Below are 17,649 nucleotides of genomic sequence, written 5' to 3'. Positions count from 1 at the left end.
TAGAGTTTGCAGAAAAAAATGGACAGCTATTCTTCAATATTTATATAAAAGGAACATTTTAAATAAAAGTCAAATTCATTGGAGTTTTAACAATTTATAACATAAATGGTGCTGGTTGTGAAATGAATAAATATCCTAGGCTTCTCAATATTTTCCATTTTCATTATGTAGGTGTAAACTATCATCAATAAACTTTCAAGAAAAAAGAAAAAAAACTGGCCACTAATTAAAAACTTCCTTTCCCTCTACAGGAAATTCTCTCTCATCTCAAGTATATAAAGAGTTGCTACCGTAGTGGCTTCTGATGCATTATGTTTCTACAGGCAAACAAAGTTTCATTAATTGGCCCCTGAACTTCAAATATTCCTGTCACATACATTCTATCTCATTGTGTTGTTTTTCTATGAGAAATCTGTTGTATCTCAGAAACAAGCAATGTTGCATAAAATTATGTGGCACAAATTTTTGTGGAAGATAGGGCACAAAGCACAGAATTTCTTGTTTGGTGTTTCTGTTTATGGTTATGCATTTCACCTACACTTACAAATGGACTTCCAGTTTGTGTGCAGAAATTCCATTAAAGGCTCTAGTGGATTACTTAAATCCATAATGGTGATTTAAGTTTGAAATGTGATCAGGTAAGCAATGCATTCAGACAAAAGAGTGTTGAAACCAACAGAATTAGCACTTCAACTGCTCATGAGAACAAATGGTCATCTGTGCTTAATTCTCCAATGTCAACACCAATTTCATTATTTCAATGATTATTCTGGCATTTTCCATTGGTTCTTTGTTTTCTGCACATACAAATGCATAAGAAGTTAAGAAAAGTTGTGGGATATTTATCTAGGCAAGTAGTAAAATACACTATTGCATCAATTATTTGCATACTGCAGGCAAAAAATGCCCCCAGAATTCAATTAAACAATTAGTTGCTTTAATTTCCATTAAATTTTGCAGCTGAAAACAGAACTCATAATTAATATCACAAAAGCAGAATCAGTCTATGTAATTTGATTTTTGCCTTACACTAGTAAAATTTTAAAATGTTAAATTGCTTATAAGATAATGGCAAAAGACAATGATGTCAGTTAGATCTGTTTTGGATCATCTTTCCAAATCGGTGATTGCCGTCAAGCTCACTGAGATCCGGGCATGATAGCACAGGACAAACTTTGCCATTACCTACTCAAAAGAAGTTAGTGAATAAAATGCCTTTTATAATTGCAAAGATTATAAAACTATATAGAGAGGAACTTGATAGCTATAAAATAGTTCACATATTTCATTCATTTTGCAAACATTAATTGAGTACATGTTACATACCAGGCATTGTTCTAAATTTGAGGACATGTATTGAGGAATGGAGAGAGAGGGCGAGACCTGATGCAAATTCCTGTCCTTTGGACCTCACATTCTACACAAAGATCCAGAGATGTTCAGCTTGCCTGATGCTAAAGTGTGAAACGCACACTATACCTGTGATCTGTCGCCGCCTACTCTTTGTGGCTTCACAGTTCGTGGAGCAGGCCGTAAACTTGGACCAAGCAGTGAAGGTGCAGTCTTCTCGACATGGGACCGTGCATTCTTGCACAAGGGGAGGCATGCCATTTGTCTGTTTGAGGCAATCCATCATTTCTGCCGACTGGTTGTCATCAGAGACACATGAGACAGCTGGAAAAAAGCATGGAATCTTTTGTTATTATTTTGATTAAATCACTCAGCTGCTGGTTCTTTGACAAGACAGCAGAATCCCCCAAGGTTTAAAAACCTGAGTTTCATGAATGGTGCAAATTGTGTTCAACATAGCTAACCTTATTTCTCCCTGGAAATTAAATTTTTATTGTTGCCATTGGAGATATTTGAGGATTTAATTGGTTTCATTATTAATCCAAACCCTGCATTGACAGCAACCATAATAACTTCCAGTAATTTATTGTACTTCCTGCTCCTCAGCATCTAATCTCTAGAGATGATACAAAACTAAGAAAGGGAATCTATAAGAGTAAGATGAGGACACAAAAAGGACAAAACCACTTTTAAAAAATCATATAGACTCCTTTTATCATTTTTTCCAAGCACAAGCATGATCTATTCAGATCATTTCCACTGCAAATATCTTTTATTTTTTAATTTTTATTTTTCCATAAGTTATTGGGGTACAGGTGGTATTCAGTTACATAAATTCTTTAGTGGAGATTTGTGAGAACCTGGTACACCCATCACCCAAGCAGTACACACTATACCCTATTTGTTGTCTTTTATCCCTCGCCCCCTCCCACTGTTCCCACCAAGTCCCCAAAGTCCATTGTATCATTCTTATGCCTTTGCATCCTCATAGCTTAGCTCCCACATATCAGTGAGAACATACGATGTTTGGTTTTCCATTTTTGAGTTACATCACTTAGAATAATGGCCTCTAATCTCATCCAGATCACTGCAAATGCTGTTAATTCATTCCTTTTTATGGCTGAGTAATATTCCATCATATATATATACACACACACACTATGATCATATATATGTACATATGATCACTGTATATATACATATGTGTGGGTGTCTGTGTGTATATATATATTCATTCTCAGAGTTTCTTTATCCACTCATTCATTGATGGGCATTTGGGTTGGTTCCATGATTTTGCTATTGTGACTTGTGCTGCTATAAACATGCGTGTGCCAGTATCTTTTTCGAATAATTACTTCTTTTCCTCTGGGTAGATACCGAGCAGTGGGATTGCTGGACCAAATGGTAATTCTACTTTTAGTTCTTTATAGCTTTTTTAGTCCTTTATAGCTTTTCAAAGTTTCTCACACACACTTTTTCAACTAGGAACTCTCTAGTCATTCCTTAAAATAATAATCTTGAGGTAACACATTTCTAAAATTTTGTTTAAATTTTTACTGAATTCTTTGGACTAATGCCATTTATTTTGTTTTATTTTATGAATGACTGCACAATATTTTGGTGCATCTTTTTCACTCTGGTTAATTATAGACTCTCAAAGAATATACATTTATATTCTCTAGATCAACATTTCTCAACCTTGGAACTATTGAAAATTTAGATTAGACAGTTTTTTGTGGGTGTGTAAATGGGTGTTGTGCGTGGTGAGATATGTAGCAGCATCTCTGGCCTCTACCCATTAGATGCTAGTAGCATACACCCCTCTTAACTGGTGACAATCAACACTCTCTCCAGGCATTGCCAAATGTTCCCTTGGGGTCAAAATTGCCCCAGTTGAAAACAACTCTTCTAATTCTTAACCATGGATGTATATGAGGATACACAGATTCCATGGTACCATTTCAGATCTGCCGTATCAACATCTCTGGGTGAGAAAGCAGGGAATATCTTTGTGTTTAAATGGCCCACGTAATTCTGGTCTACCCTGTCTACCAACTACCCATATTTGGCGTGATGCCTTAGACATGCTGTGTGTTAATGGATATTTGCTGAATTCATCATTCTAAAGAAATCACAGTTTAGGATCACTTTTTTTACAGTTTTTAAAAATCTGCTATGTGAAAGGAACAAAAAGACCACAGCTTAGGATCACGTTGTTAAAAAACTTTTTATATAAACTTCTCTTATGCAGGGTAAGTGTACATAGGGGCTCCTTTCAGATGCCCATTCTTCTTGTATTCTGAATTTATTTCTTTATTCTGAGCACATCAAATAATACGTCTGTCTGAATACCATCTATCTATATATATATATATATTTAGAACTGGTGAAAGACAAACCCATCTAATGCTTTAGAACCAAGGAATTAGCTAAGATGACAATGGATGCATACACAATACTTCCCAGTTTGTACATCTGCTCTGTGGCAGGTGGAGCTATTCATTCATTCGGAATATTTTTTGTTTTTGTTTTTATACACGTCGCAGGAACTAAATCCATCACACATCAAGCCAACATCACCTGCATTTTCTTTGTTGGGAATATTGCAGCCATTAATGATGAATACAGCAAGACATTTTATCTTAAGTAGGGTACAAGCAAATGTTCTTTGAATTGCTTGTTTAGATAACCAATTTAGAGTTAATTTAGAGAACTTTTATCTTGCCAAGTTAATTTTTTTCCAAACTGACAATGCACTGAATAACATGAAGACACATTTTAAATACTTTCAAAAGCATTGCTATGAAATTTAAACCTTTTTTTTTTCTTTTTTTTTTTTTTTTGAGATGGAGTTTCGCTTCATTGCACAGGCTGGAGTACAGTGGTGTGATCTCAGTTCACTGCAACCTCCGCCTCCTGGGTTCATGCAATTCTCATGCCTCAGCCTCCAGAGTAGCTGGGATTACAAGTGTCCACCATGCCTGGCTAATTTTTGTGTATTTTTAGTAGAGATGGGGTTTCATCATGTTGGCCAGGCTGGTCTCAAATTCATGACCTCAAGTTATCTGCCCAGCTCGACCTCCCAAAGTGCTGGGATTACAGGTGTGAGCCACCACACGTGGCTGAAATTTAAACCTCTTGACATATATAAAAAACATTTTTTTCAATTATAATAAATTATTTTAGAATATTTTATTACATAATTTATTTTGAATATGTTTATAATTTAAAAGCTATGATAAACCAAACTGAATGATGTTTTCAAGTTCTAGAAAGTATCTAACTTAGAATACACTGCATTCATAGAGATCTATATTGAACTTTTCAAATTAATAAAGGAAAGCATTAGAAATTACGAAAGAAGAGCTACAGAATAGGGTGAAATTCACACATATTGCAGTGAAATGGCAATGATTGAAATTTCAAGTCTAAACAAGGAGCTATGTGAACTAAGATAGTTATTTAATTCTTCATGCCCTAGTATTTTCATCTTTAAAATGAGTATCATAAGAGTATCTATAACAAAGACTAGTGAGAATTCTTAAAACAATGTCTCACACTAAGGAGCTTGATACATGCTATTGATTATTACTATCCTTTATATTTGTTTTTAAATAAAGCAGTCTGATGATTCTCCAAGCAAGTATATGTACACACGTTCTCCTCACCATGCCTCATTTGTTTCTTGGTCATCCTTAGTATGTGAAGAATAAAGGTAAGGAGAAAATATTTTTGCATCTTTGCTGGATTTGGTGCTAGATTTGTAAGCATCAGTAATGAACCAATAGCTCAGATATGGTGAAGACACATTCACTGAATTAACAGGGCTGTGCAGAGCAAATCCGTCTGTTTACCTTTATAAATTGATATTGTAAAGTATTTTAATGGAGGCATTTGGGTTTTCTAAATGTCACCAAATGCATGCAAAGTTAGGACATGATGTTTGACAGCACCCACATTAGCCTGAAGACCACAGCTCTCTTAATGGTAACCCAAGGATGAAGGCCATTGAAGAACTACAGAGTTGAAGGGAAAAAAAAAGAAAAGAAAAAACTCAACAACTACAGATCATGCAATCATCAGTTCAGACCAGGAATTAGTTTTCAGGTTTCTTCTAGTTTAGAATTCTAATTTATTTTCAAGTGTGAAAGATCACTGGAAATGAAAACTAAAAAGTTAAATGAAACATTTCCTTCTTGGGAATGTTCTAGTATAAAAGTAATCATTTTATTCATAAACATTAATTGAATTACTGTGTATTGAATTATACTAGAGGGTATGAAAATACTAAAGAAATAGCAAGTAGGAAGGCTGCAGGACTGGAAAATCAGCAAAGCACACAAAACAAATACACAAAGGAAATTAGAAAAGACATTTAGCAAAAATGGGGATCATAAGTAACCAAAGTACAACCCAATTCAGAGGCCCCTTCCATTGCACAATTCTTGGGAAAAGAAATTTTAAAAACTTATTAGTTATACATAACCTACAATATAATTCTGGGGCCAATATTAAAGATATATAGTGTCCTTAAATCAGAGAATATTTCCGAGGATTAAATCAGAAGTAGAAATCTATGGATAAAACTATAGGCTTTAAGGTCCCACTCCTGTTGGCCAAGGCTGAAGCACTGGGACTACTTCTACCTCACAGTGCTAACTCTTTGGCATGTCAGCAGTTGCCTCCTAAGCCAGGCATTCAACAGGGGGCCTGAAGATTGCCCCACCACTTCCATCAGGGTTGGCAAATGCACCTGCCACTAGTGGGCCTGAGTAGAGGCTGGCACTATCTAGCTCCACCCACCTTCTTCCCCCGCTCCAGGACATAGTACAGGATCCAGGCCCCTGGTGTTCCATAGCCCAATCCAACATGTGAGACAACCCAGCACTTCTCCCAGGAAAGAGAGGTTGGGCATAAATCCTACCACTATCACTGCAGCTGGCTCTAACCTGCAAACGCCACCTACTGGTCTGGAGGCCAGACACACAGCCCACTACAACAATTCCTAACACAAAAATCACAGTGATAAGGAAGAAGAAAAGCTTCTCATGACCCCTGCCATCCCTCATTGTTTATGCCACCCTAGCTGCCCAACAGGTCATGAGCCTGCTTATCCACCCAGTGTACCACTACTACAGCTGCATTCAAAGAAGCTACCACACTCAAGCTATTTATAGCCAGGGAAATCATACAGTCTTTGCCACTACATGTATCCAGAAGCAAACCAAATGACCTTACCCAATCATCATAGCCATATCTTAAAGAAAAAAAGTGCTCCTCCCAATAAAAGTGAATTCAAAAATAAGAAGCTACTGCTGCTGTAGATGTGCAGAAATCAATGCAAAGGTACAAAAAGCATGGAAAAAAAAGCAAGGTATTATGACACCCTCAAAGAAACACAGTAATCCTCCTCCAGCAATAGATGCTAACTAAAAAGAAATTCTCAAAATGCCAGGTAAAGAATTAAAAGTACATGTTTTAGAGAAGCCCAATGCAAGAGATGCAAAAGAAATCAGAAAACCAATTTAGGATATGAATGACAAAAACCAAGACAAAAAAATTAGAAAATCAATTTAGGATATGAATGAAAAAATTACCAATGCGATAGATATATAGAAACAATAGATCTGAAAAGTTCATTGAAGAAATTTCAAAATACATTTAAAATGTTAATAGTAGATTAGATCCAGTGAAAGATCTCAGGACTTGAAGACACATCTTTTGAAATAATCTAGTCAGACAAAAATAAAGAGAAAAGAATATAAATAATGAACAAAGCATTTAAGATGTTTGGAACTATGTAAACTGAATGAACTTAAGAATGATCAGTATTTCTGAGGGAGAAGAAAAATAAAGAAGTTAAGAAAACTCATTTAAGGAAATAATTGATTAAAACATCCTTATTCTAGCTAGTGATTTAGATATCCAGATCAGAAGGCCCAGCAATCCTCAAATACACTGCAAAAAAAACCCCGAAAAACAAAAACAAAAAAAAAACACTCTGATGTATCATCGTCAGACTGTCTAAAGTCAGAAAGAAGAAAATAATTTTTAAAGCAGCAAGATAAAAGTGCCTAGTCATCTTTAAAGGAAACTCCATCAGACTAACACCAGATTTCTCAGCAAAATACTCACAGGCCACAAGAGAATGGGAAGGCATATAAAAAGTGCTGAAAGAGGCTGAGTGTAGTGTCTCATGCCTGTAATCCCAGCACTTTCGGAGGCCAAGGCTGGCAGATCATTTGAAGCCGGGAGTTCGAGATCAGCTTGGCCAACATGGTGAAACCCCATCTCTACTAAAAATACAAAAATTAGCCAGGTGTGGTGGTGCGTGCCTGTAATCCCAGCTATTCAGGGGGGCTGAGGTGGAAAAATTGCTTGAACCCAGGAGGCAGGTGCTGTAGTGAACCAAGGTCGCACCACTGCACTCAAACCTGGGCAACAGAGCAAGACTTTGTGGGGTGGGAGGTGTGCGGGGGTTGGGGGGAAGGCTGAAAGGAAAAACCTGCAGCCAAGAATTTTATACCTAGCAAGATCAAGCTTCACAAATAGAGAAAAAATAAAGCCTTTTCCAAATAAGCAAATATTGAGGAAACTCGTTACTGTCAGACTGGTCCTACAAAAAATCTTTAGGAGTCCTAAACATGGCAATGAAAGGTTGATATTTATCACCATGAAAACATAAAAAAAGTATAAAACTCACAGGTCTTATAAAATAATCACACAAAGAAGGAAGAGAAAGGAATCTAATGGCAACACAACAGAATTTCACCTAACCATAATTTCACCTAAAGACAAATATGACAGGAACAAAACCTCACATGTAAGTATTAACTTGAATGTAAAAAGATTACATTTACATTCCTTTTTAAAGACATAGATGGATTAAATTTATGCTCCCCCTAAAAGATATAGATAAGCAGAATGAGAAAAAGAAAAGATGATCCAACCATATATTCCTTATAAAAAACTAACTTTCTCTCTAAAGACATATATGGACAGAAAGTAAAGAGGTGGAAAAAGATATTCCATGCAAACAGAAACCAAAAGCTAGCAGAGTAGCTATATCAGATAAAATAGACTTTAAATAAAAAACAGCTTATGAAAAGACAAAAATGATCACTATACAATGATAGAGGATTAATTCAGTAAGAGAATATAACAATTCTAAATATATATGTACCCAATACTGGAACACCCAGATTCATAAAATAAATATTACTAGAACTCAAGAAAGAAAGAGACAGCAATACAATAATAGTGGGGATTTAAACATCCTACTCACAGCATTAGACAGATCATTAAAACAGAAAAGCAACAAAAACCAATGGATGTGAATTGGACTTTAGACTAAATGAACCTAGCAGAAATTTACAGAACATTCTACCCAAATGTACCAAATGCAGAATACGCATTCTTCTTACCAGCACATGGAGCATTCTCTAGGACAGACTACATTTTAGGCTGAAAACAAACCTCAACAAATTTTTAGAAACAGAAATCATATCAGGTATCTTCTCAAGCCATAGCAGAATAAACCTAGATATTGGTAACAATAGGAACTTTGGAAACTAAACAAATACGTGGCAATTAAACAACATATTCCTAAATGATCACTAGGTCAAGGAAGAAATTAAGATGGGAACTTAAGCCATTTTTTAAAACAAATAAAAATGGAAATACAACATACCAAAACTTGTTGGGTACAGCAAAAGTAGTGCTAAGAGAGAAGTTTATAGCATTAAATGCCCACATCAAGAAAGTATAAAGATGACAAATTTAAAAACTAATATTCCATCTCAAGGAACTAGAAAAGCAAGAACAAACCACACCTAATGTTAACAGAAGAAAAGAAATAAAAAGATCAGAGTAGAACTAAATGAAATAGAGTCAAAGGTAACATGCAAAAGACTAACAAAAAAAGAAGTTTTTTCTTTTTTTTTTTTTTTGAGACCAAGTCTCACTCTGTTGTCCAGTCTGGAGTGCAGTGGCATGATCTCAGCTCACTACAACCTCTGCTTCCCAGGTTCAAGTGATTCTCCTGCCTAGGCCTCCCAATAGATGGGAATACAGGCACGTGCTACCATACCCGGCTAATTTTTGTGTTTTTAGTAGAGACGGGGTTTCACTATGTTGGCCAGACTAGTCTCAAACCCCTAACCTTGTGATCTGCCCGCCTTGGCCTCCCAAAGTGCTGGGATTACAGGCATGAGCCACCGTGTCTGGCCTGTTCTTTAAAAAGATTTAAAAAAATTGATAAACCACTAGCTGAACAAACCAAGAAGAAAGAAGATTCAAATAAACATAATCAGAAATGAAAAAGGGACATAACAATGATACCACAGAAATACAAAAGATCAACAGAGACTATTAAGAAAAACTATATGCTCACAAATGAGAAAACTGACAGAAAATGGATTAATTCCTGAAACATACAACCTCCCAAAATGAAACCAAGAACAAACAGAAATCCTGAACAGACCAATAAGAAATAGTGAGTTTGAAGCAGTAATATAAAGTCTCCCAACAACAACAAAAAGCCTAGGATCAGATGGATTCACAGATGAGTTTCACCAAACATATGAAGAACTGATATTAATCCTCCTGAATACAACAACAACAACACACACCCCACACCACACTACAAATATCCCTGGTGAACATAGATGCAAAAATCCTCATCAAAATGCAAGCAAAGAAATCCAATATCACATCAAAAAATGCACCACGATCAAGTGGGTTTCTTGCTAGAGATGCAACAATGGTTCGTATGCAAATCAACAAATATAATACAGCACATAAACAGAATTTAAGACAAAAACCATTTGATCATCTCAATAGACAGAAATAACATTTGATAAATCCAGCATCCCTTTATAATAAAAACTCTCAACACATTAGGCACAGAAGGAACATAATCTCAAAATAACAAAGACCATGTATGACAAACTGACAGCTAACGTCATACTAAATGGGGAAAAGTTAAAAGCATTTCCTCTGAGAACTAGAACAAGACAAGGATATCCACTTTTACTACTTTTATTCAACATAGTACTGGAATCCTAGACAGAGAAATCAGGCAAGAGAAAAAAATGAAAGGCATCCAAATTGAAAAAGATGTCAAATTGTTTCTCTTTGCAGATGACATGATTTTTTATTTAGAAAAACATAAAGATTCCATTAAAAATCTTAGATTTGATATATAAATTTAGTGAAGTTGTAGAATATAAAATCAATATACAGAAATCAGTAGCATTTCTATATACCAATAGTGAACTAGCTGAAACATAATCAAGAAGGCAATCCTATTTATAATTCCTACAAAAAATCTAAAAATAAATTTAATTAAGGAGGTGAACTACCGCTATAAGAAAAACTACAAAACAATGATGACAGAAACTGAAGAGAACACAAATGGAAAGACATTCTATGCTCACGATTAAAAGAATTAATATTGTAAGAATGACCATACTACCCAAAGCAATCTGCTGATTCAGTGCAATCCCTATCAAAATACCAATGTCATTTTTTTCACAGAAATAGAAAGGGTAATCCTAAAATTTGTGTGGAACTCAAAGAGCTGGTTTAGCCAAAGCAATCCTGAGCAAAAAGAACAAAGCTGGAGGCATCACACTACTAGACTTCAAAACCCCAAACATCATCTCATTGGTTTAAAAACAGAAACACACAGTAATGAAACATAACAGAGAATCTAGAAATAAGTTCATGTATTTACAGCCAATAGATTTTTGACAAAGGTACTAATAATATACATTGGTGAAAAGAAACCCGTTTTAACAAATGGTGCTGGACAACTGAATATTCACATATAGATGAATAAAAATAGACATTGTGTCTCTCACCATGTACAAAAAGCAACTCAAAATTGTTTAAAACCTAAGCATAAGATGCAAAAGTATAAAAATTCTAGATGAAAACCTAGGGAAAACTTTTCTGGACATTGGTCTAGGCAAAGATTTTATGGATAAGACCTCAAAAGCATGAACAGGAAAAATGAAAATAAATGGGACTATATTAAGATAAAAAGTTTCTGCACAGCAAAGAAAACAATCAAGAGTGAAGAGACAGCCTGTTGAATGGAAGCAAATATTTGCAAACTATCCATCTGACAAGAGACTAATATCCAGAATATAAAAGGAACTCAAAACAACTGAACAGCAAAAAAAAAAAAAAAAAAAAAAAAAAAAAAAAAAAAAAAAAATCACATTAAGAAATGGGCAAACTATCTGAATGGACATTTCTCAAATGAAGACAAACAATTGTCCAAGAGGTATATTAAAAAATAGTTAACATCATTTGTCATTAGGGAAATTTAAAACCACAATGAGATATCATCTTACGCTAGTTAGAAAAAAATAATGTGTGTGTATGTGTGTGTGTGTGTGTGTGTGTGTGTGTGTATATATATATATATGACAGATATGTGGTGAGATCCTGGTTGAGGGTACAGAGAAGAGGGAACTCTTATACACTGTTAGTGGTAATGTAAATTAGCAGAGCCACTAAGGAAAACAGTATGGCAATTTCTCAAAAAGCTAAAAATACTGTATGACCTAGAAATTCCATTATTGGGTATTTATCCAAAGGATAGAAAATCAGTATATCACCTCTATGTTTACTGCAGCCCCCATGTTTATTGCGGCGATATTCACAATTGCAAAGATACGGAATCAACATAAGTACATCAATGAATAATGGATAAAGAAAATGTGGTATATACACACAATAGAATACTGCTCACTCATAAAAATATAATTAAATCTTCTCATTTGCAGCAACAGGGTTGGAACTGAAGGTCATTATGTTAAGTGAAATAAGCCAGGTGCGGAAAGACAAATAATGCATTTTCCTACTGATGTAGGCGCTAACTAAGCTGATCTTATGGAGCTACGGAGTAGAATGAGAGTTACCAGAGGATGGGAAGGATATGTGTGGGGGTGAGGAGGATAGAGAGAGGTTGGTTAATGGGTACAAACATATAGTTAGATAGAAGGGAGTTCTAATGTTTGATAAGAGACTAGGGCAACTATAGTTAATAACAATGTTTTCTATATTTCAAAATAGCTGGAAGACAGGACTTGAAATGTTCCTGATACATAGAAATGATAAATACTTGAAGTGATATATAGCCCGACTCAATCATTACACATTCTCTCTATATAAAGCAAAGTATCATATGTATCCCACAAAAAATGTACATAAATTATATATCAATAAAAAAACTCAAAAAGAATTAAGGGTGACTCTCCTTTTTTTTTTAAACTGTTACTTTGGTTAAGTTATATAAATTAAGACTCAATGAACTCATCCATGAAATGGGAATAATAATACCTACCTTGCAGGATAAACTGATACAGATAAATTGCTTTGCAAAAAACTGAGCACTTAGTACATTAGTACATGAGCCCTGGGAAGTATATACTATTATGAAAAAGTCTATTGAAAATGAAATGTAAGAAATGGTAGGAACAAAGCATTTACTATCATCTGTCTTGGTTCTTGGCTCAGGAAGAATTTCCAAATTCCATCAAAGCCTCTTGGGCCCTAAATGTATTACTAGAGCCTCTCTTATATGATAATGTTGAGGTTAGCAGTCTGCTGTGAACAATTACAAATGTATTTGTGTGTGTGTGTGTGTGTGTGTGTGTGTGTGTGTGTGTATACACACATATACATATCAGTAATCTGGCTTCTGGGAGGCCACAGTAGTGTCAGTGACAGGCAGGTAGAGAGATAACAGTAGTACAATATTACAGTTTTCATAATGGTGATAAGCAATGGGAAACCTGGCACAGAAGGGAAGAGTACACACTTCCATCTTGAATGAAAGGGATGTGTAATGGATAGGTAGAAAAAAATATGCCATTACAGAGAATTTATCTGTCAGACATCTGCTATTTAGTTGAACAAGTCCTGGGTCCTTCAGATCATAGCAAATCATTCTCAGGACATAATCTTAGAAAAAAAAATTCTTTTTTGGTTCTTTCTGTTATTTTAAGTACTACACTATACTATTGGGAAAGGTCTTTCCATTAGGATGGGGAAGACATTTATATACTTCTGACATTTCTTGTTGTATATTTTTACCTGTAATGAGTTAAAGGGAGGGGCAATTTAATGCTTAATTATATTTCATTTATTTAACTTGGAATATTGTTGTCTTTACTGGAGGAAAATTGTACTCCTAGGTAAAATTATTCCAAATAGCTCTACAAGGATCTCATTATGGGGTATTGTTTGAAATTTAGCTATCTTAAGCTCTGGGCAGAAAGCCCTCTGAGAAACTGCCTGGGGCAGCTGAGTATCCTTGTTAGGGAATGATGGAGAAGTAGGTGTTTGAGGTAAGCCACTCAGACAAGAGCATTCAAATGAGAGCAGTCACCTGGCAAGTGGGTGTGTCAGGGTGACCTGGTACCCTCCAAAAATCTCCTTGATGACTGAGGCCACACGTTGCTATGCAAAGTATCTAACAAGCTACATAACACAGAGAACCGAGTTCAGCTACTTCATCTTTTTCTTAATTGCTACACAGGATGAGCCTTGGGAGAAAGGTGCCCAAAAGGGGAGGTCAGAGTGGAGAGAATAGTCATTGATTGCTTTCCCCTGTTACCTGATTCTTTTCAATTCTAGCAGCATGAAAAAGAATACCCTGGCACAAATGTAAAATTATCTAAAAACTTAGCAAAAGAAACAAAGCAAGGATCTGTATGAATTCTCAGTGTGTCTCACAGTTAATTTTTTAAAAAGAATTGCTGTTAACGGTAGGCTAGTCAGGCAGCCCTCTTAAGCTTAACTGATGTCTCAAATAGGCAGATTATTAACTATTACCAAATGACTGGTCTTTTTGCCCTGTATCACCTCTAAACTTTGATAGTCAGACATGCAGTGATAAGTTTTGCTTCTTTTCAATTATGATATGAAGAGGGCAGGGGTTACTGGCCTTATGGTAAGAAATTATAATGTTCTCCCTGGAAAAACCATAAAAGGCTGGAGCTTGCTACTTCAGATCATCACCTTCACCAAGGACACTGAAATTACTTTCCTGAAGTTGATTCTGACCAGAGTTCAACTCTAATAGTTAAAGAAAAAGGATAGAAAGAATTCATTTCAAGAGGTCATAATTTCCAGGAAATGGGGGGTGACATTCTTGAAAAATTGAGGACCTCTACCTATGAAGCTTTCTGTCCTGCAATAGCAGAGGATCTCAGTTCAGCTGCATGGCTCAATTTACATGCATATCAAAGAGCTGAGAGAGTGGGAAGCAATCGCTCAGCTAAACCAATATTCCTACAATGTGTTCTATATGTCAGGCCCTGCACTAGTGGCCTAAGATACACAGATGAAAGAAACAGAAATAAAATTTCACTACACTCAGGGGGCTGCAAGAGCACAGCACTAGGACCTCGAGCACCAGCCAGTCAGTGGAAGCTTTCCGGAAGGAATGATGCATAAATGCTGCACAGGACATGTCCCTTGAAAGCAGCATGAGTTTGGCCAGGGACTTGGAACACCGTGAAAGCTGTGCAGAGAAACAAGCAATGTGACAGACTTGTTTCCTGCTCATGCTACTCACTTCAGTAGGAACTTCTAAATTCCCCTTTGATAAGACTTATCATATGTATAATTGCATGTTCAGTGTCTAATTTAATGACACTACATCAGGCTGCCCACATGTGTGGAAATCATGGTTAAAATATAAGTGGAGGTAACAACCACAAGTCCAAAGAGTTAAAGGTTATAATCGAAATTTTAAAAGGTGTAATAAATTAGTTCTATTTCTGCACCTTCACAAATACACCTTCATAATGACCTGAAACCAAGATTTCATTAAAGAATTCTGGGATGACTTGGAGTTTCAGGCTGGAATATGGTGGCAGGAGGTCTCTGGCCTTACTCCTTCTCTTCTCACTCCCCGCTTGACCCTGTTCCAGAATAGACTTTGTTGCATATGTGTGTGGACACTGAAGTCAATCCTCCAATGCTCAAGTCACAAATTGGCCACCTTTTGTCCACTCCATGGCTTAAGATATACACATACACAGTGCAAGCTTTCCTTAGAGATTAAGATTCAGAGTAGAGGCCCCTGCAAACCCTAGAAGCTGGATCAAGACCACTGGGCAGAAGTTCCAAGGTGCCGAGTACTGGGGAGAGTTTAGACAGGTGGCTGAGTGGAGGAGCATGGGCTCTGGTGAGGCTCTCATCTGCCTCATAGATTTCTTGCCCAAAAATGAAGCACAGCAAGAAGGCCAGAGCAGGGGCATGGAGGCCAGGGCAGGTGCCCTCTTGCTGAATCTAAGGTCAGAACTAAACTCTATTGCAATTATTTCATCATAGGTTGATACAATCTTCCTTAAGAGCTCCCAACTAGGTAATTATGAAAGGTAAAAATCGCAATTAACACTAGCTCAGTTCCGGCCATTTTAATTAGTTTCTTTCTTGTTTAAAATATTTCTTTTCAGGTAAATGGGCAATCTCTCTCTTTTAGTGACTTCCCTTCTTCTCCCAAGATGGCACCTGGGCGTCTGCTGCAGCCAGCAGGGGCCTTAGCTCTGCAGGAAAATTCTTTGAAGCTCCCTGGGTCTTTACTATCCTCTGAAATAAGAGTGGCTGGAGTCCACCTGGTGACTGCTTTCCCTGGTGATATACATTGCTGAAGTCTCAGGCTGAGGAACTCCAGATCCATTTCCCAACAGGTGCCTCATCCTCCAGCTGAGGAGGTCTCACCCCACCTCGGCACCTGCTGGGGAGAACCAGCTTGCAAAGGCCATGTGATGAGTGGCCCAGCAGTTCCAGGGCAGGCTCTTCTGCTAAGCCAGCCAGCCAGCACCATCAACTACCACATCCTCCTAGGGCAGGGCATGGGGAAACTTCTGGAGACTCTCTCTTCAGAGGGAGAACTCAGGGAGCACCTGAAAAGGCATTAAGTCCCACCTTCTGCCAAGTCACTCCAGGGCACAACCGTAAGATGACACAGCCCATGCCATGTCGGGAGTGGGGCCCCTGTAGAGTATCTCTTCTCAAGATTCTCAACAGGAGATTGAGCAGACCCTTCCTCCACCTCTAGAACATAAGTCTGAGTCAGGGGAAGCCTTGGTTCATATTCCCTCTATGCCACTTCCTTTCCCTACCCCAGTCTCTTTCCTGATCCCTTCCTTTACCTATGCTGGCAGAAAGAGGAGAATTTTAATCCCTTCTGTCTGACAGGGACTTCCCTGGAATTACATCTCTCTCCCTCCTGAAGTGGCATTTACCTTGTCCCTTTCTGTGATGTTATAATGACAGGTTGCAGAGAAAGAAATCTGATTGAATTAAGAATATCAATTAAGAAACATTTTAAAAAATATGAAGCCTGAGATCCATATGCTTTACCATGAGCTGAGTCCCAGGAGAGCTAAGCCTTTGACTGGCTTGTGTCCTGAGGTATCTCCTCATAAGTTCCTGGGACACATTAGGATTCTGCTAAATAGAGTAGTTGGAGTCTTTGAAGCCCACCTTGGAGCAGGTGGCAGAGGGTGTCTATTCACCACATGCCTGCAGAGCAAAGCTAGGTATCAGGTGCCAAAGGACTTGGATGCTCTGCTGGAAAGCTCAATGCCCTTAGTCCTTTTGTATAAAGTCCCATGAGATTTTTTTTTTTTAATGCTTATTTGTTTCAAGGGTATATTAGTTTCCTGTTGCTGCTGTAATAATGCACAAGTTGAGTGGTTTAAAAGAACATAAATGTATTTGTTTACAATTCTGGGGGCCAGAAATTCAAAATCAGTTTTGCCAGGTGTCAGATTCTAACTGACGTCTGAAAGGTGTTGGTGGGCAAGTGGCAGAGAGCTGGAAAAACACTTGAGAAATCATAGACAGTTTTGACATGGTTTTACTCTCTCTCTGGGCACAAGCAAGCTTGGGCATGTCCCTAGGTACGACCCATGGATGAAAGCCGTATGTGCAGTGTTAGCAGGGTAATTACACATTTTGCAGACAATAGTGGCTCGAGCTCATGTGGGTGATCGCCTAATGCATCTTAAATGGCAGTTACGTAATGTGCGGAGTTGTGCACTTGCACTCCAACCTCGCTGAGTCATGCTGGACCAGATGTCTGCTTCGGCCTCTTCTTGACTGCAGCACATCCATTTTCCTTACATTCCATCCTCAAGGCCAAGGGAGACATAGGCCTTGGACACACAGGTCTGATGCAGAGGCCTTATATTCCACCCCCTAGGCTGAGGGTTTTTCTACTGGGGAGATGCACCCAGAGGGTGGAACCCTTGACCCAGAGGCCACAGC

The 17,649-nt window shown here is 37.3% G+C and overlaps 1 protein-coding gene across 2 annotated transcripts in view; it reads right to left on the bottom strand.

Annotated features, from left to right (window-relative positions):
• The window catches only part of LOC105492585 (thrombospondin type 1 domain containing 7B), a 900,526-nt gene that overhangs the window by 280,906 nt on the left and 601,971 nt on the right, over positions 1 to 17,649 (bottom strand). For both annotated transcript variants that reach the window (XM_071072671.1, XM_071072672.1), the window contains exon 13: positions 1,480 to 1,674. In XM_071072671.1, coding sequence (XP_070928772.1) covers positions 1,480 to 1,674 — 195 coding nt within the window. The remainder of the gene's footprint in view (positions 1 to 1,479; positions 1,675 to 17,649) is intronic.

The sequence above is a fragment of the Macaca nemestrina genome, chromosome 11 (genome assembly GCF_043159975.1).
Source record: "Macaca nemestrina isolate mMacNem1 chromosome 11, mMacNem.hap1, whole genome shotgun sequence".
In the NCBI taxonomy this organism is placed as follows: Eukaryota; Metazoa; Chordata; class Mammalia; order Primates; family Cercopithecidae; genus Macaca; species Macaca nemestrina.
This window is presented reverse-complemented; position numbering and strand designations above follow the sequence as displayed.